This window comes from Volvox carteri, assembly GCF_000143455.1.
Source record: "Volvox carteri f. nagariensis unplaced genomic scaffold VOLCAscaffold_40, whole genome shotgun sequence".
In the NCBI taxonomy this organism is placed as follows: Eukaryota; Viridiplantae; Chlorophyta; class Chlorophyceae; order Chlamydomonadales; family Volvocaceae; genus Volvox; species Volvox carteri.
This window is the reverse complement of record NW_003307583.1, coordinates 1,010,789-1,029,850: the sequence shown is the minus strand read 5'-3', so window position 1 is coordinate 1,029,850 and position 19,062 is coordinate 1,010,789. Positions and strand designations below refer to the sequence as shown.

The window sequence follows — 19,062 nt, the reverse complement described above, 5'->3', positions numbered from 1 at the left end:
TGTTAGACGTCCCATAGAGCTCTATATGGGTCTTATCTATCCTTATATACTCGAAATGTGATGTCTTATGCAATTAGTACCATGGCTCATCCTATTGGCAATTAAGCAAGGGAGCAGAAATGTAGTACATTCGAAGGCCATTCGGTACCTCCGCCTCTCATCAGTTTCGCGCATAACCTTTCTTAAATGAAGCTCACATAGGAAAGAAGAGCATAAACTTTACCCGGGGACCTTTAATCTTGAGCCAAAGCAACCAGGAATGGGCCACGATACCAATTATCTGAAGGAAACAGTAGGCGAGGCTCTTGCACGTGGATGTGCAGCAGCTATTGGTGCGCAGCCAAACGACCCTGTGGAATATCTGGGTCTATGGCTATTGAAGTAAGCATGCGCAACCCGCTCTGGCATTATCCATAAAGTGCGGTGTCGCCACTGGTCATCTAATGGTGCTGTGCAGGTATGTTAAAAATGCAGAGGTGGAAGGCAACTTCTACAAGGAACGACAGCAGGAGCTGCAGCACAAGAAAGACCGGCTGGTGAGACGGCAAACCCAAACGCCATGGCATGTGTATAATGTTAAATTAAATCCTGATGGGCTTGAAAGAGCATCAATCTTTGTCAGTAGGACGGCCTGAGACCGCGGCCCTTTTCAAACCCGTCGCCGTCACCAAACGCAACCCTCAAGCTTTGGCTCTCTTGCCTCGCGCTTTTTGCACGTCGCTATCGCGCGGTATGCTCTCCAGTGCCACCCATATACGCTTCCCTCTTACTCACCGAAGTCACTCCTTAACCCGCTTATCCTCCATGCGCCGCGGCATGCACATTCATCCCCGCAATTATACCCATTCCAGCTATTGCACACTCCCTTCCCCTGACCTTCCGTCCGCCCGAAAGCCTGTCCGCCACGCCAGCTCGCGCACCTCACCGGCACACGCCCAAATATCGCCAGTGGTTTTACTCCACCTCCCTACCCGGCCCTCATCACCGTATCCTCCGTCCCTTTCCGCAGCCTTCTCCTCATTCCCCACCTTCCACCTCACTGCATCGATGTCCATGTGGCTCGCGGTTGCACACGTGCGGTGCGCACGCTTCTTCCCTCCTTACCCTCCGGCACCCATACCCCAACCGCCCTATCTGTGTGTACCGTTCCACGCCGCGTGCGGCGCCGCTCACCTATCCCACTCCGCAGATCAAGGAAGCCCAGGCGGAACAAGCGCTTAAGGCCACCGCCGCCACCCGCAAGGAGGCGGCAGAGCAGCTGGCGGCGCTGGTGGCTGTGCCGCGCGATCTCCTGCAGGCAGCCGTGAACCTTATCAAGCAGCAAACCACAGCCGGCGCCGCCTACGCCGCCATTGTCACCGACCCCGAGGAGCCCGACTGGACGCCGCCGGAGGATGACGAGGCGGCTGCGGCGGAGTCGGAGGACGAGGGTGAGGGCGCTGGAGCGGCGGAGGGTGAGGGTGAGGAGGAGGCGGCGGCGGAGGCGGAGGAGCCGGCCGACGGGGAGGGCGGCGAGGAGGGTGAGGACGGCGAGGCGCCCAAGCCCAAAATCCCGCGACCCGTGGATTACAGCAAAAAGTACTTTGCCTACGTGGCAGCCTCGTCCGGGCAGGAGCACGTGCTGGAAGCTGACGTGTACCGTCCCGCGGCCCCGGTGGAGGGAGCGGATGACAGCGAGGAAGCCAAGCCGGAGCCTGTGCCGTACACATTCCGGATCTTGGACGAAAAGCTTCCCATGGTGTACGTTGCCAACGTTGCCAACGAGGAGCGGATAAAATTCTTCCGCAAGTTTCCAAAGATCGGCTCGTACCAGGCTTGCGGCATCGCGCTCTCGCCAAATGCGGAGTTCAAGGCAGTAGTTGCAGCAGACACGCTGTTTCCAGAAGGCAGCGGCCAGCCGCTTTCGGCCGAGGACCGCGACTTTGTTTGGGAAGTCTCCCAGTCGCTGACCAAGGCGCTTGACGGCGTGGCGGCAGCGGCGACGGCAGCGCTGATGGGTAGCTCGGCGGCTGCGGCGCTAGAAGCGCTCAAGGCGAAGCTTGCGGAGCTGCGGACGCAGGCGACGTCGGAGGCTCAGGCTGCAGGTGCGGGGTTTGGGCTGGTGGGCCGGAGCGGACTGATCTGAAGGCGCCATTTTCCAGACTTAACCCCACATTGAAGAGCTCCCCGGACCCCTTAATTGGTGCGGAGGGCAGGGGCTGCGCTTTGCGGGGTGCAAAACACGAAATGGAAAGCAGCGCGCCCGTGGATGAGCGACTTTGGTAACCGCGTAATACGGCGGCGGCAGCAGGAGGGAGAGTGGCTACGGCGATGGTTGGGGGTTGTAGGGCCATGGCTTTGGGGTTAACTCTTGTGAGCTAACCCGTAGAGGGAGTGAAGCGCGGGGCTGGCTGGAACCACGAAGGTTTGGAGCGCGAAAAGGTCCTAACACGCTGGCTGGCGTGTCTGGACGCGGCACGGCGCAACGGTGTGGAGGGGGCGTCATTGGGCTGGGCTGGGCTGAGTTGCCTTGAATCACGGTGCTACGGGCTTGCTGGTCGTCGATATCAGGGGGTGTAGTAGCTGGCCGCTGAAAAGGCCTCTCGAGATGCTGGTGGTCGCGCTACGCGCGTATTTATAGAGCAATACTGTGAACCAGCTACTACAGGGGGCGTCACACTGGCGGAGATGCTAGGGGTGACGCATCGCGCAACGTGCGCCAACCCGCCTCTCCCAATCTTTCCTCCCGTCCCCCTAGCTTCCCCTTTCCATCCCCGCTTCCCGAATTGGGTCTACGCTTCCTACCCCTCCCCACATCGATTCTTCGATCCCGGCTCAATCAGCCCTCCACCCGCTTAACCGCAATTCCGCTACAGATAACCGCCCATGTTCCGTATCACACATCTTGTACATACCACAGCCCAGTCTGACCCCACCCTGACCCCACTCTGCCTTGTCTTGGCTCATCTCCCTTAACTCCTTCACCAGCGCCAACGCCGAAGGAGGGCGAGGAGGAGGAGGAGGAAGCGCCACCCCCGGAGGAGGAGCCCGCACCTGAGCCGGAGGAGGAGGAGGAGGAAGAAGAGGACGGGGAGGGCGAGGAAGGCGAGGAGGGGGCCGAGGGTGAGGAGGGTGAAGAAGGCGAGGAGCCCAAGCCCAAGAAGAAGAAGAAGGTGTTTGACCCGATTCCCGGGCTGCTGGCCGCCATCGAGAAGCTCACGGCGACCGCGGATGCCGCCAAGGAGGCGGAGGCGCATGCCAGGTCCGCTGTGGAGCTGGAGCAGCAGGCGCTGGCGGCCATTGTGCAGGTGCATGTGGGGCTGTGGGCCCGGGGACTGTGGGCCTGGGGGTTGAGGATGGAAAGAAAAGCAATGAACGAAATGCGGACATGGGGATGATTGGCGCTAGAAATCATGGAAAGACATGAGCACCGGTGTGCGGCTCGAACGGCTGGACCTCTCTGCATGTTCATATTTCCTTGACATTCCCGTCCTCTCCATCCTACCTCCCGTTTCTCCCTTCCCCTCCTCTTTTCCCTCTGTTTCCTCTTTGTTTACCTGGCTATAGGCCGCCACGGAGTCTTCGGAGGTGACTTTGTCGTCTCTCCAGCACCTGCTGACAGTGCCCCAAGCCACGTACCACGTGATAAAGGCGCTGCTGCACCTGCTGGGCCGAGACCCCGCCACGTTTGCCACCTGGAAACGCGCCTACGCGCACTTTACGCCGGCGCTGTTCGAGGACATGGCCGCCTACGATGCGGCGCAGGAACGCGACATGGCGCTGTGGGGCCGCGTGCGGTCGTGCTACAAGGCCGTGGCCAGCGCCAAGAAGTTGGAGACGGAGATGCCCAACACCATGTTTGGAGCGATGGTGCTGCTGTACATCAAGCAGGTGAGGGCGCGACAGGATGCAACAAGGCAAGCTGCGGAAAAGGAATTATTGGTCGCATTTGTCTTTTGAGTGGAATTGTAATGTAACTTAAGCTGCCCTTGCGTTCGCCTTTTTTTAACGCGGGTGAGCGTGTGACCGAAAAGGCTCCCTTGTCTCGGGTGGGTGGGTGGTTGGAAAGGCTCCCGGGTGCGGGGAATTTCGTTGGAAGTTGGGGAGGGAAGTAGGCGTGGAAGCTAGTCAGGGGAAAGGCCCTTCCAACCCTTCACCTACCTATCTGTATCTATCTATCTGTATCTATCTATCTATCTATCTATCTATCTATCTATCTATCTATATTTATCTATCTCTCCCTCTCTTCCCAGGTGCGGCGCGTGGCTCGCAAGGCGGTTCTGCACCGGCAGATGACGGCCAAGTTGGAGAAGGCCAACGCGGACCTGGACGCCAAGAAGGCAGCTCTAGCGGAGGCGGAACGGCTCAAGGTGGGGGGAGATGGCCGTTTGGCCGGACGGGCTGTTTTGGAGTTGGGTATGGATGGTATGTTATGAATGATGTATATGGAGCGGGGTTTTCGAGCGTCTAGTGGAACACTTATGGGGTGATGGACATGCCAAGAGAACAAGACGGGACAGTTGCGATGATTAGACTGATGACCGATGTCCACTGGATGGGCAGAGCTGCTGCAGGGGGACCTGGAATTGATGCAACTACTGTCGTTTTGCCGCCAATCCGTATGTGTCTATGCAGGCGGAGGCGGAGGCGGAGGCCGCCCGGCAAGCCGAGGAAGCGGCGCGGTTAGCAGAGGAGGCCGCCGCGCGGGCAGCAGCGGAGGCAGAGGCGGCGGCCGCCGCGGCTGCGGCGGAGGCGGAGGCAGAGGGAGCAGGCGAGGGCGAGGGCGAGGGGGCAGGCGAGGGAGAAGGGGGCCAGGGTGAAGAGGAGGGCGAGGCTTGAGGTCTGACTCAAGGAAGTAAGACCTGGGCGGATGCTAGAGCGTAGTGGGCCAAAGGCGCACAAATGAGTGTCAACACTTGCTGTGAATACATGTCGCATATGTTTTGCATGTTGCTGACCACCTTTAAGTCGTTCGGAAGACGCCTTTCTTATTTTAATAACGCTTCGCCAGCGGGGGTTTCTCAATTTGCTAAGGACTGGCTCATGGGGATATAGTTGTAGCTTGGTTAGGCTCGCTGGTCAGACTGCATAACCGGTATAGCGCTGCTAGTGGTGCTGCTGCGTAGCGGCACGTAATTAAGACTGGACGAACACCGCAGAGTCAGATAGGGACAACCCTTTGGTTTTCGAGGGTGAGGGGGGTGGACCATATGATAGGGTGGATTTATAATGGCATCGGCGGTTGCGGTTCAGGGGCCAAGTGTATTCATTCGACGAATAGGGTGCACTGCGTGTCGTTAATTTAACTTCTGTCAACTACGTTTGGACGCTGGAATGCGGCATTGACTTGGGCAATCAGCACGGGCGCCTGTACATTTTTGGGATACGGCCTAGCTTGCAAGACGGGTGGGCAGAGAACCAGATGGCGCACGGGAATAGGGCTGTGGCTTGGCGGCGGCACAAACGCTGCAGGAATAACATACGGATTCATGAGATGTTGCTTGGCAACTCACCATGTAACATGTGTACGATATGCTGCCTTCGCACCAAAGGTGTCGTACAGCAAATCCTCAGAAAACCTGAATCACGTCTTGGTTGGCTACCAGGCGAACGACAGTTCGGCAGCTACATTGCGTAATATACGTGAAGGCATTGGGCAGAGTCCCTTCGAAAAAGCCTGGAATGGGAATCCAGAAATTGTTTATGCGCTCAAGCTGTCTGTGTCTACATCAGCAAAGTCACATTGGAATGGCCTGAAGACTGCCCCTGCCCTTTATCCCACCAAAGGCGTAGAAGCGTGCAGGGGCTCGGTATCCGTAGTTACCGCAGTATCGCTTCAGTTCACTGCCCACAAGAACGTCGCTGCCGCACGGGACACAGCCACAACCATCCAGGCATTGCTGTCGATTGATAGCAGTAGGGATCAAAAACTCCGACGCGCATGGAATCGATGCTATACCCATCAGCAGCACCCAGCTCCTCACGAGCGAACTGCATCTTGGGTCAACGGCAAATGTCAAATGGCAGAATTAATCCCAGCTGTGCTTCCCAGCGATATCCTGCCATGCCTGACTATCACCCACATGGGAAGCCTTATGCTTTACTCTTCCGCGGAGAACACCCGCAACAAGGCTAAGAATGGAGACGGCTAGCTGGTTGCAGGAAGCCGCGCAGTCTTCTCCCTACTCGCACACAAACACGGCACACGAGCGCGCACGGGCCCACAACACTGCTACGACGCCGAAATGAACCTACATGGCCGGCGACTCAACCCACACCCTCAGACCCAGTTTACCACGATATCACATAACAATGCAGCGAAGTCACCCAGCTCCCCCTCTCCCATGTAAAGGCACAGTGCAACCTGCTCGGGGCGGGTCCAGACGCCAAGGGCTGATGTGCACCCAACGAAACATCCATTCTGGCCACCCAATTTTTCAACTACTGCACTACTCCCCCAGTGACCAATGCGTATAGCCACATGTTGCACCCTAAGCCCCCCTCCACAAGCTCTCGACGAAAATTGGAGTGGCACCGCCACCGCGGGCCATGCCACGACGCTCAGCTGCGACCATGAACCACTCGCCAGCATCATCACCAGCCTTGCTCTCGCTCGGACTGAGCGTTTAGCTGGTGCCCGGGGTTTCAAGTCGGACGATGGGCCTTCTCCCTAGACGGCAAACCAGGTAACGCCGCACGGAAAAAAGAATATGACGCTTTGCAATACCTGAGATGCTATGCAGTTGGCTGCGCTGCTGCCATTCGCAAGGCAAACCCCCTGCAGTTCCTAAAACGAAAAATCCCGGCGGGGCTCCCTAAGTACTTCCGAACACATTGAGCCACTCCTCGTGGCGCTTGATGTCCTCTTTCGATACAGAGGGGTTGATCTTGCGAATGGCCTGCTGGAAGTCCTCGGATGTGACCGGCTCCTGTGCATACGGGTGCAGTGGGACCCCTCAGGGAACTGTAAGACGGCAAGCAGAACCCAGGCCCAGACGGGAATTAGGCATGGTCAAAGCAGGTGGGTAAGGGACAAAATGAAAAAAGGGGACGGTGTGGGACATGGTATAGCACAACGACCACAATAACCAGCCAAATGCGCGGCCCAAAATCACAATGCCCCGGGCATGAAGAGTCAGCAATGGGCGTCCCCACCGGACAACAGCAGTGCTCACTTTAAAGCTGTCCTTGCCAGCCTCCCGAAGCGCCTTGATTTCTGCGGGCGTCTTGCCAGCCACCAACCGCCGCATGCCGTTCATGGCCGCGTCACGGCAGATGTTGGTGATGTCGTCGCCGCTGTAGCCCTCCAGCTGCGCAGCCACCGAATCCAGGTTGACGCCCGGCGCCACATCCACATCCTGTGCCACGAAACACCCTTGGCTAAGTTCCTCTCCCTTTCTGCCATCTGCGGCAATTGTGTTCCTGGCCGCGGCCCAAGACAGCCAGATGCTTCACACAGCCTGTGGCGTCCTAACTGCCTCTCACAAGGATAACATTAGATCGAGAAATTGACGATGTTGTTGACGATCCAGGAATTCGAGTTTTGCCTGAGTCCAGTATTAGTACATAGGCGGCTGAGGATTTCAAGATCGCCTGGGTCACGCTCCCTGTGTCCCTATACTGAGTCCTGCAATCGGGCAAGGTTAGTGCTACGCACCTTGAGATTGATCTTGAGCAGCTGCAGCCGCTGTGCCTGCCCGGGCAATGGGATATACACGCGCTTCTCCAGGCGGCGTCGCAACGCTTCATCGATGTCCCACGGGAAGTTGGTGGCAGCCAGCACGAACACGTGGCGCGGCGCTGGCGGTTCGCCGTCGGCCGAGGCGCTGTCCTTGTCCTTGTCGCCGCCACCGCCGTGCACGCCGTCGATCTGTTGGAAGGTATGCCCAGTGGTAAGCGCCACCCACGAAGGAAGGAGCCATGGTCTTGATGAAAATAATAGGAGAGCTGGTTTCTTTATTCGGTTCGCAGGAACGGCGACATTGCTTCCATGACAAACTCTGGTAGACACGGTTCGTGGTTTGATGCGCGGGAGCACCGGGAGCACCGCAGCGCGAAAGAAGAAAAGCAACTGCGCAGCTGTTAACGGTGCGAGAGTTAAAAGCACGCACAAAGGAGCACACATGCACTTTTGTATTTTGACCTCACAAGTAAGAACTCTGTATTCCGCTGCATAGCTGCTATCCAGCAAAACAGGCACAGGCGGACGCAAACGGACGCACAGGAGCGACACTTGCCCGCCTTTACCTAAGCCCATGACAAGCACGTGCTCCCAGGGTCTGTCATACCACGATGTGGCCATCTATCCAATTACTATTTAATCCATACAACCACGCAACCGCAAAGACGAGCAATCGCGACGTCAGGCCGATCAACTATCGCAGCACAGCAACGAAGACTTGGCAGCCCCCACGTGCCTGCACCAGCAGCTCCGTCTTGACGCGGCGCGAGGCCTCGTGTTCGTTCGCTGTGCCGCGCTGCGAGCACAGCGAGTCCACCTCGTCAATGAAGATCATGGACGGCGCCATCTCGCGAGCCATGTCGAACAACACGCGCACCTGCGTTGCACGGTGGGTGCATGCGTGGTTCGCATGTAAGCCGGTCCGTATGAATGCATGAATGCACAGTTGGCCAAGCAACCCTGTCATTTGTGCGCGTAATGCGCACGACGGCAAATGGTTACGGCACGGCACGTGGATGGACAAGCAAGCGCGGGCGCGCGGAAGGTAGCCGCTCTCGGGTGGGTGGACGATCGCTGCGAACATGGCCTTACACCGCCGGTGGCCGCTCTTGCAGGCGGCAGGAGGGTGGGACGCGAATTCAAAACGCCAGTCCAGGAAGAAGGGGAGGCCAGCAGATACCGGCAGGCCGACCAAGGGATTGCGGCTTGGCAAAGGGAACTGGGGCCACACCTGTCGCAGGTTCGTCCCCGGTTAGCGGAAGCGAACCAGCGGGTAGATGTAGACATCGGCTCCCTCCGTCGGGGTTTGCCCTCCTCCTCCTTCTTCCCTACCTTTGCAGGGACCCAAGTCAACTCAACTCAACCCACCATGCGTTCGCTCTCGCCCCGGTACTTGGACGCCAACGTGGCCGACGAGACGTTGAAGAAGGTGCACGACGTTTCTGTAGCAGCGGCTTTGGCCAACATAGTCTGTATAAGGGGTTTGTTGAGGGAATTCATTCTCAGGACGGTTGGGGATTCCGCAAAGCCCTGGATCATACCTGCGTGCGCCTTAGCAACCGTGCATGTCTTCATGATGTGCACCAATCCAGGCGTGTACTATACGATGGACAATCACTTCCGTCCAAACAGCAAGCGTGTGCGAAATGTTAGGGCATTTCGGGAACTATGCGCACTTGAATACATGCATATCCGGAAGTCTTGTATCCCACTACCCCACGACTGCGCGGAGAGTTGTCTGCCCTACCTTGCCGGTCCCAGGGGGCCCGAAGAGCAGCACACCCTGCGTGAGAAAGAGGGGAGGAAGGCATAGAAACCCAGGTAGGTGGGAAGGGACCATGTAAAGACAGGGAAGCAGCAGCAATGGCGGCGTTAAAAGCGGCACAGGAGGCGGGGGCCGTCCGCACGGGCACCTATTTGCACACAGCACGGAAGCGGGCAATGAGCCGTGAAAGGTTAAAGCCGCTCAAATCCTTGGACCGTTTCAAAGGAGAGCCAAGGGCCTCTCTCCCCTCTTTCAGAAAGGGACACGCGGAGCGACCTGGACCGCCACACACCCACTCAAGCGACGTCAAGGAAAGTGACCACGGTCATCAACTCCTATCTGCGCTCTTTCACATTACTACCAATCGTTGTGTGTTGGGACATAACGATATCCTGGGTTCCTCCCATGAGGTTCTCACCTTGACAGGCCGGCGAATACCCGTGAAAAAGTCGGGCATGATCATGGGAAGCACCAGGGCCTCGTTCAGCACCCGCTTAGCCTCCTCCAGCCCGGCAATGTCGTCCCACCTGCGCCGCACCGCACACCACCCCTCACGGTCACAAACACCGCATGGCAGACTGGAGATGACTCTAGACATCCGTACCCGTGCGGCTGCATCTCGATTCAATTCGTTCGTCACACAACCCCAGCCTTGCCATCCAGGCTGGCAAGGGCGCTGATCGGCCTCCCACTTGCCTGTTGAAGGCTGGGCACGGCGATAACCAAGCCCTCCTAAAACTTTGGTATCCAGGCATCTGCCGCACCCTCCACCACATCTTCCTGCACCTACGACTCCCACGACTAAATATTCCGCCAATCGATGCCACCGGCCTCTGCACCCTCATACTTGATGTTGATCCCCTGATCAATGATATCCCGTTCGAGCATCGTAGCCAGCTCCTGATCGGGTCCTATGTATTGCTTCTTGTTGCCGGGCGCCGCACCACCGGGGCCGCCGCCCTTGCCGCCCGCCGCACCGGCGGCGTTACCCTTGCCCGCCATGTTTTGCCGCCAGGGCTTGTCGTAGCTGCCTTGGTTGGCGCCGCCGCCCGGGTTTGCGCTCCCTGCCGCGCCGTAAGCCCAGCAGTGTGGAACCGAAACGCAATCAACTGAAAGTCTCGATAATAGCTAGGAGTAAAGATTCCCCTCCTTCCTTCCCTAGGAGCTGTGGATTGCAGGCAAGAAAGCTGCGCTGCTGGCGCCCCCGCTATCCGAATACCTTTTCCTTCTCCTAACCCCGAAGGATGGAAAGGCAGCCCTAAACTGCATCGCCATAGTTCCGCGAACATCTCTTCACCTCAATTTCGCCGCATTCTCGCCATTCCCACTATCTACAGCTCCCTCCGCTTTCCCACCGCCACCACTCCGGCCCTGCCCATCCCAGCCTTACCTGTGGGTCGCCGTTGTGCTGAGGAGGACCTGCCCGATGGCCCGCCACTGTTCCCCCCCCGACCGCCTCCGCCGTTGTTGGCCCATGACGGCATCTGACGGTTGTCGTCTTGACTAGCGCGCGCTCGGCCTGCCGGCGCACGGAACGCAACGCCGCCGCCACGGCCCTCTCTCGTGGGCGGGCGCCAAACCATGGGGTCGTCCTGGCTCTGTCCCGGATTGTGGCACTGAGGGCACGGCCGCACGGTATGGGTCACGCGGGCACTCAAAAATGTTTAGACAGATTGGCAAATTCGTCGCGTGTCGCAGAGAAAGCAGGCGTTCCTTCTTTCTGTTACATACGCGCCGTCGTGTTTCTGTTACACGGTACAAGTAAGCGTGTGCGTACGTATGTCAGGCTAGCTTAATGGGCATGGGGACCGGGGCCGTGTATGTCCTCCACCTCAGCGCACATACACACGCACATACACGCACGAGGTTGCTTACCACAACAATTGGTTGACGGTAACCGTCGTCATACGATGAGGAGCCCCGCGCGTCTCCCATCTGCTTCGTACAGGGTAGAGTCCCGGGAAGCAAACGCGAGGAGGGGCTAGATGATTTACCGGAGTTGTTGTTGGCAGATGTTGTTGGCACGCTCGTCGGCCAACCGTGTTGGGGCCAAGACAAATGGGACGATACCAACTACAGTCTCAAGGGTCAGGCATTCCTAGGAACGAAGAAGGCAGCAACCGGGCTGAGGACGGGCCGCAGGTTTCAACCACCAGCTGGCAAGGTTTTTCGGCATTGGTATAGGAGGGAATCACTAAGCAGGTTATGTGCACATTGCTACTATGGATACGGAGGCGCTCTTGGGATGCTGGGACTGTGCGGTCACTGGGGAAGGACTCACGTCCTGGTAACTGTTTGAACGGGACACGCCAGGGTCCATGCGCATTCCGCGGGCTTCCTTGTCACACTGCCGGACGATGCTGAACTCCTCCTGGAGTTGGTGTAGGAGAGCAGTCCACTGGCGGATGGCGTGTGGGTCACCAAGCATACGAATGTACCTGTGGATCGCGAGCAGTTGAGGACCCGGTGTTGGGGTGCCAGGTGATAGGCAAGGTGTGTTTACGACAATCACATCAGCAGCTAGTGCATTCTTCTTCTTCTGCAAATGCAGATGCTAACCTTGTCGTTGAATCAACTGCGTTTTCATAGTAAGTCACACTCGCGGAATAGTCCCCGGTCATGGCACAGTCACGCCCTGCCGTGACAGCAATGGTGATTGCCTGAACTTCGGCGGCCATGTTGTTTATCCACTAGGTGAAAGGAATTTGCGGCCGATGGCTTAAGTCTTATAGTATGTTGAAAACCATTATGTAACAAGTCCAGCGGACGGGACACAAGACTGACAGGACTGTTGACAAGACAGTTGCTCGCGTGGTACCGAAACTATGTTCGCAATTAAACTCCGGCGCATTTGCCGAGTACCACGTCAGCCCCTAATTCAGCACCCAGCGAGCAAGGCCTCTTTACGCATACAGTGTTAACCTGATTCACTCTTTGTCTTTGCTTTATTTTTCGGTCATCTTCAGCCCAGTGTTCCCAGCTGCAAAGCATGCCGTACGTGCAGCTAGTTCAAAATGCCGGCTGTGACTGCCGAGAACCCAACAGTAGCATTGTAAACAAACCGATGTAATATGAGGATAGCGCGACTTGGATTGAACTCGACTTGAAGCTGTGTTCACGACTGCGCGCGGAAGGCTCCTACTAGGAAGCCAGCATGGTAAATAGCAGCCGCATTGAATGATGGATATACATGGGTTGGTCTGAAAGCGCACACAGCTGTCAACAACTCTGACAAGACCGCTTGCCAGCAAGCATGGAGTTTACTGAAGGTGCCTACCTACCCGCGGAGCTGGAAGCGCCAGCGTTTGGTGTGCCTGACGACCAGAGCGTGCAAGAGGCCGTTGAGCGAATTGAGCCGTTCCTCAAGGGTACGAAGAACAGGAAGGTACCGCGCACCAGCTTTCTGCACAGCCAAGGCTAATATGGAGCGGCTCCGACGAAGTCACCAAGTTGCAAACCCTTGTTGAAACTGTTTATTGTTTATTTGATGAGGGTTAACAATTTCAGCTTTTATCACCCTGAACCACCATCAGTATGTCTTTAGCCGTGAACCACCAACAGGGCAAGGCACCATTTTCACCCCTTGCATACACGCTGCAGGCCAAGGTTACCTTCCAATTGGAGGACGTCTCAGGGTGCACAACGCAACAGCCGAGGAAGCTTATCAAGTCCTTGACCTTATCTTTCGACTGGTAAGGGGACCCCGCCGTTAACGAAGAGTCAGTAGGGGCATGCTAGGGTGCCGTCCCCCCGCTGGCGCCCTTGCTCAAGGGTTTACTCGACGTGGGTTATCTTGGGTGACTTTGCCCGTAACTCGGTGCTGCTGCGTGTGGATGGATTCCGCATCCTCCTGAACAGGCAAGCCAGCAGCAGCTTGATGATAGGTCCCGTGAGCAACTCCGAGACCAAGCGGACAAGGACCGCGTGGCGCTCGCCCACGCCCAAAAGAAGAATGAGTCACTGGAGGAGGGTAACAGAAAGTTGATGGCGCAAGTGAAAGAATTAGAGAGCAAGGTGCGATGGGGGTAGGACGAGGTCAAGGGGGATTGCGGTTTTGGTTTATATAAGAAAAGAGGGTTCGACTGTTCACTGCGGTATTGTTACGGTAGAGTAAGCAAAGGTTAGAAGTCTGTCTGGCATCGGGGGATCGATCTTCGAAGCCCCTCTTTCACATTTATTCCTGGCGCCTGGAACGATGTGCATTTCCTTTCTTGCGCTTTGTCCATATTCAGCTCCTGGCCGCCAAGCACAAGGCTGATGAGCAAGAGCGTGAGCTAAAGCAAAAGCTCCAATCGACAACTGCCAGGCTGAATGGGTACCTCTACGGCGGACGGGACGCTGGAAAGCGCACCGTTGCTGGCGCCGGTTGTGGTGGCGGTGCCAACTCATCCGCTGGTGTGGCACTGCGCAAAATGACCCCTGCCTATGACAGGTTCCTTGACGACCCAGCGGAAGCAGCCGCTGCCTCTCAGGTGGGTCACATGCCTGGCGTCGCGCTGGAGTGTTGCACTTCTAATCCTTTCCCGTCATCAGTCTGGTTGCTGATTGGGTGTTGCTTAGCTGCGTGGCTCTGCTGAAAAGCAGAGTTAAAAACATGTATGCTTTCTATGAGTCGGTCCCAGATGACTGGCTTAGAGGCACGAAGCAGCAAGGTCTTTCACAAGGTTTTTCCCTGCCAGACAGGGTAATGATCGTGTGCTTGCATTTGCAGAAGCTAGAAGCGGAGCTTTCGCAGCTGAAACAGCAAAATACGCGTCTTAAAAAGCAGCTGGCGGCAGCACGTGAACAGCTCGGTTCCAGCCCGCGAGCAGTGGGTTCTGGAGATTCTCCGCTGCGCGATGGCCAGCGGGGCGACCAGTTGGCGACGGTACCTGAGGTGGGGGCCCTAGGAGGCGGCCGCAACGGGCAGTGCAGCGACAAGCACACGGGGTTTGAAATGCAGGCAAGTGGGAGCAGCCGAAGACGTGCAATTCGAGGTCGAGTTGCTATGAACAGCTATTAATTTCTCACTTGGGTTACAGTGTCTTTGCTATGGGCGCTGTTTGATCTGTGTTTGGTGCGCTCTTAAAAGCTTCCCTTGGGGCATCACAGTGAGTAACGCAGTTGCCAACATTGCCAAGCTTCTGCCTTTGCATGCCCTGTTGGTCGTGGCTTCCCGTTCCCGCTGAATTAGGCGATGCGGAGTTCGCTCTCGGACTTCCGCAGCGCAAGCCTGAGTTCGGCTTCAAACGAGGTGGTGCGGCTCCAAAGGCTGGTCCGCGAGCTACAGATGGTGGGCGTTTGCATGATGGGGTCTGCTTACGTTGTACCATGTATAACCTACCAACTTCTGCGTTAAATAGAACTCCGTACGGTGCTGGAAAATACTGGACTATCCTTAGATGCCGAAGGTTCGCCGTATACTCAGAGGTCGTTACAGCCTCTCTTAGGAACACTTCGTTTTCTTTTTTATCCATCACTGACTATGCCGGCTACCCTGCAAGGGGACTGGGGCACCACGCGCTGCAATTTGTTAGCTGCATCTTCAAAAAGAGTCTCTTTATCTAGGTAACCGCAGCTTGAGCTTACGGACGGGGAAACCGTTATCCGGCATGCGATTTTAATCCGGTTTGGCTAAGTGACGTTGATTTTTAGGGTCAGCCATGCAAGTGTTGAACGTAGATTACGTGCCGGTCTCGGTGTCAATGGTAACGTGATACGGCGCGATGGAAATACTGTACTGACAGTAGAGTATAGGGGATTGTTCCTGGTTCAGTCATGATCGTTACAGTTACGGCCTGGATTGCAGCCGTTGGGCCAATTGCGGTGCTGTAAGTAACTTGCATCCGAGCAACTGCTTAGTACGGCCTGAAGGCACGAAACCCCCGAGCGCTGCCGACCTGACGCCGTTCGTCAATCCCGTTTGCAGACCGTGGAACAACAGCAGCGGCAGCTTGACAAGGCTACTGGAGATCGGTCAGAGCTGCACAAGACGCTGAGCTCCTTGCGAAGCAAATGCGTGAGCGAACGGCGATGAGAGGGTTCTGCGCTCTGTCACACGTTGCTCCTATACTGTTCGTGCGCGCTTGACAGTTTTTTGTCTTGCTGCTTTTGACACGGACCTATGAGTCTTGCGCCATGGAAGGCGTGCTTGTGTTTCAGATAGCGGCGGCCTTCTCCTGGGTTTTACTTGATGCAGCTGCTGCTTGCATGGTTTCGGCACGTTTGGCCCATCAGGCGACTCTGGAGGTGGAGCGAAAAAACGCGGAAGATCGATTCCTTCGGGCTCAACGTGCCACGGCAGCACTCCTTGAGCCGGAGGCCCAGAGTACAGAACTGCGCGGTAAACTAGCAGTCGCCGAGCGGGACCTCCACGAAGCCAATTGCAGGTATTCGTGCGGTGCGGCCTGAGCTGTATCCAACGTGCAGCATGATGTGAATTGCTCGGTGCTGTGTTCCTTCTTATGTGCACATACCGCGTCTTTTCTCCAATTGGGAGCGAAAGCGAGCCCGTGACGGTATGCACACAGTAGGAGGATGGGATCTGCCCCTTACTCGCACGCCATGCTCCTTGCTCTGCGACAACCTTCCTTAGTACTTCTCCCCATAGGGCCAAAGTACGCTCCCCTTTGAGCTATGCCTTCCTTCCTAATTCCCTCGCACCTCCACAGGGCTGATTTGCTTCAGCAGCGCCTCGTTGCCGCTGAGGTTGAACTTGAGTCCAACCAACGCCACATGGGGGTCCTTAAGCGAGCCATTCGAGCACTACCCAAGGGCCAACAGGCGCTTGACCAGTTGGGCCAGCTTTTGGCCGAGGAACTAGAACCGCTTCGTGCTCAGCTGCGAAGCGCAAAATTGGAGCTTGAAGTGGCACGATCACAGGTGCGCCGATGATATGCACGCGAGGACGCGTTTTCGCCATTGCTCGAGCAACAGATGAAAGATCTTTGATATGTTTGCATGTTCATGGTCACCGCTTCGCCTTTGCCGCGCCGTAGGCCGTTTTAACAGTACGGACTGATGAGCCGTCCTGTGCCGGCGGTACAGAAGGCCAGGACCCGCCCTCATCCAGGGGCCAATCAGCCAGGTGGAGTGCAGAGGGGCTTCCGCTATCCCCTGCACTGCCCCTTCCGGCATCGCCACCAGCCCGTTTTGATGGTTTCAGGACTAGGCCGGGCCTGACGGCAGACAGCCCGCAGCTGATGATGCAACCGCCGCCGATCCACGCCTTCTATAACCGGGCTTACTCCTCCACGATGCCGTCGGAACGGTTGTTGATAAGCGCATCGCCACTTGAAGGTCCTCTGGACGTTCAACCGTCACGAGTGCCAGGCGAGCAACCAGGCTTTGGAGACCCAAGCTCCGGGGGAATGCAGCAGGGTGGTACAGGCAGCTGCAGCGGTGCTGCCGGTAGCGGAGCTGTTATGCGGCGAAGCATGTCTGCTGGTGTGGCACACCGCGTTGGCGATGCATACACGTCAGCCGAGCGGCAGCGCGCCCGCTGGCAGGTACACAACACACAGGCACGGCAACGCTTCCCGAGCCCCATTGATATTATCATGGAGCAGGCGCGGAACCCCACGACGGCGGACGCAACCATATCTATTGTCGCTTCGCCGATTCCGTAGGCGCGTGGGGGAACATCTTCACAGGGTTCATCTCCCTGACTTGTTCTGTAAGAAATTTTGTTTGATGTTCTGGAATTTCACAGTCACGTGTGTCCTCGCTTTGATGGTGGAGGGACTGTCGATTATGCTGATACGTCGCGCATACGTAGCTAACGGATATTATTAACGGATATTATTTGTAAGCAAACGATGAAACTTCGAATCTTTAATACGATAAAATCACCTGTGAAGTACAAACACTGTCGTTACAAGTATAATTTCATTTTCACCACATTAAAATGTCACATGGTGACAACGATACCTGATGAATCAAGTGCTGGGCTAATCGCCCATCTACACGAAATAGCAAAAGCGAAAGGGTACTCTGTCCAGCCTGGACAACTGCACAATGCTTGGTAAACAAAGGACGTAAAATTGGTCAAGTCGCATCCCGGCAGAACATGAACCGTTGACGTGAGTGATATTCAACAACGCGACAACAAAACGCGTTCGCATAGGGGCATACACAGTTTCAGGTTGACGCAGCCAAAGCCAACTTCCATGATATACCCGAGTCCTAATGACGGACTGGGCAGGCAAGTACTGCATTCAACCCTTACCACAGGCTATGGTAATGGCATGGGAACTGAAACACCCAAAACACCCACACCTCGCTATAACCAGAACATGTGCATAGGCAAACAGCACCACCAGCATACACGGACATGGGCAACACGAGCGCAATGCGAGAATGAAGGGTCCGGACCTGCTAAAAAGCAGAGTTTTCGAGAGGTAGGGCAGCCTAAGTCAGGCTCTGTACAGCGGGAGCAACACGGCACGGCTCCTACGCACACCATTCCACGCACAGGGAACGTGGTGGCGGCTGTTCCGGCCTTTGCCCCATTCCATGGCCCCACAGCCCGCAGCCCCACCCTGAACAAATGGGTGAAGCCAGGCCAAGGCCCTCGGCTGATTTTGAGCCGAAGAAAGACTTAAAACGCAGGCCGCGGCGAGGAAATCTCCTTCCCCTCGAAACAGACCAGTTGACACTCACCCAGCCGCCCTCGGGCGCACCGCGCTCACGACTAGTCAACACAGGGTCGGGCAGCGAAGCACTACCTGCCGCGCACATCACGCACTCCCGAACATGTGCGCGCGCATACGTTCCTCGACAGGATTACTAAACGCGCAGTGCAAAAGCCCGCGGACCCCCTCCACTCTCGTGCTAAGCGCGGTTCGCTCGTCTCTGCAGAGCTCTTTCAAGTGATACGAATTTGAGCACTTTGGCAGCTAGGTGTAACATAATCTTCTCTGTCGGCGTCAACACTCGCATCTGCTCATTGCGGATTTCGGAACTCAGGTACACGCCACGATCTCCGGGGCCCCCATTACGACATGGACACGGCAACACAAGCAAAACTTGGGACGACATCCCTAGTAAATTCGAACATGGTGGATGTCAGCAAGGTTTCCTCCGATGAAGCCTCCCAAGCACCAGCCAAGTCCACAATGCTTCCAGAAGGCCCAACGTGCCTCATGAGCAAAAGTGGCGACTGATGTGCTGCTCGAGCCCGTTTACGGGGTACCAAAACCCAGGAACCAAGCTGATGCGCAAACCCCACGAACCGCTGCTCGCGGCGCTACGGCGTTCAAAGAGGCACGCAGCGCTTATCTGTAAGCACTGCCGTACCGGATCCGGAGCGCAACGCCGCCAGCTTCCATCGTGCATCTGAATGCCCATATCATACCCATCATATCCATCCCCACGCCTCAACCCCCTCTCTCATTTAGTAGCGGCATCGTCAACTGTCCTAACCGGGGAAAGCGGTCCTAACCGAAACTAAGCTACAAAAAACGACCCAGCGGAAACCTGGGGTACCCCCAACACTTGACAGCCGAGGCACCCGGCTCTTAGACCACGGTAGTTTAGTCCCAGGCGCTCTGATGGCCACCGTCTGCGCAAATGACACGGGGGGAACATACGTGCGGATTTGAGTATGAGGAAGACATGGCAATGCAGCAGGCGACTATCGGAGCGCACAGCGTTCATC

At 56.6% G+C, this 19,062-nt stretch overlaps 3 protein-coding genes across 3 annotated transcripts; 2 read left to right on the top strand and 1 right to left on the bottom strand.

Annotated features, from left to right (window-relative positions):
- The first annotated feature begins 197 nt into the window (after nt 1-197).
- VOLCADRAFT_121265 (radial spoke protein 2) lies at nt 198-6,493 on the top strand. Its single transcript, XM_002954123.1, has 8 exons — nt 198-381; nt 458-536; nt 1,190-1,654; nt 1,730-2,084; nt 2,968-3,287; nt 3,547-3,870; nt 4,233-4,349; nt 4,615-6,493. The coding sequence occupies exons 1-8, from the start codon at nt 260-262 to the stop codon at nt 4,816-4,818; spliced, it is 1,986 nt and encodes a 661-aa protein (XP_002954169.1). The 5' UTR covers nt 198-259; the 3' UTR covers nt 4,819-6,493.
- A 301-nt stretch (nt 6,494-6,794) lies between these two features.
- On the bottom strand, nt 6,795-12,357 carry katA (katanin catalytic subunit, 60 kDa; the record flags this gene model as incomplete). Its single annotated transcript, XM_002954038.1, has 12 exons — nt 11,985-12,357; nt 11,707-11,863; nt 11,301-11,360; nt 10,816-11,041; nt 10,273-10,489; nt 9,844-9,952; nt 9,408-9,443; nt 9,029-9,130; nt 8,379-8,537; nt 7,637-7,849; nt 7,155-7,337; nt 6,795-6,908 (listed from the first exon to the last, which is right to left on the bottom strand). Exons 1-12 carry the CDS (start codon nt 12,101-12,103, stop codon nt 6,795-6,797), a joined length of 1,695 nt encoding a protein of 564 aa, XP_002954084.1. The 5' UTR covers nt 12,104-12,357.
- A 321-nt stretch (nt 12,358-12,678) lies between these two features.
- On the top strand, nt 12,679-17,224 carry VOLCADRAFT_121263 (uncharacterized protein; the record flags this gene model as incomplete). Its single annotated transcript, XM_002954122.1, has 10 exons — nt 12,679-12,793; nt 13,026-13,117; nt 13,284-13,439; nt 13,658-13,897; nt 14,137-14,301; nt 14,599-14,697; nt 15,334-15,423; nt 15,642-15,793; nt 16,076-16,286; nt 16,403-17,224. The coding sequence occupies 10 exons, from the start codon at nt 12,679-12,681 to the stop codon at nt 17,030-17,032; spliced, it is 1,950 nt and encodes a 649-aa protein (XP_002954168.1). The 3' UTR covers nt 17,033-17,224.
- Between the last annotated feature and the right edge of the window lie 1,838 nt (nt 17,225-19,062).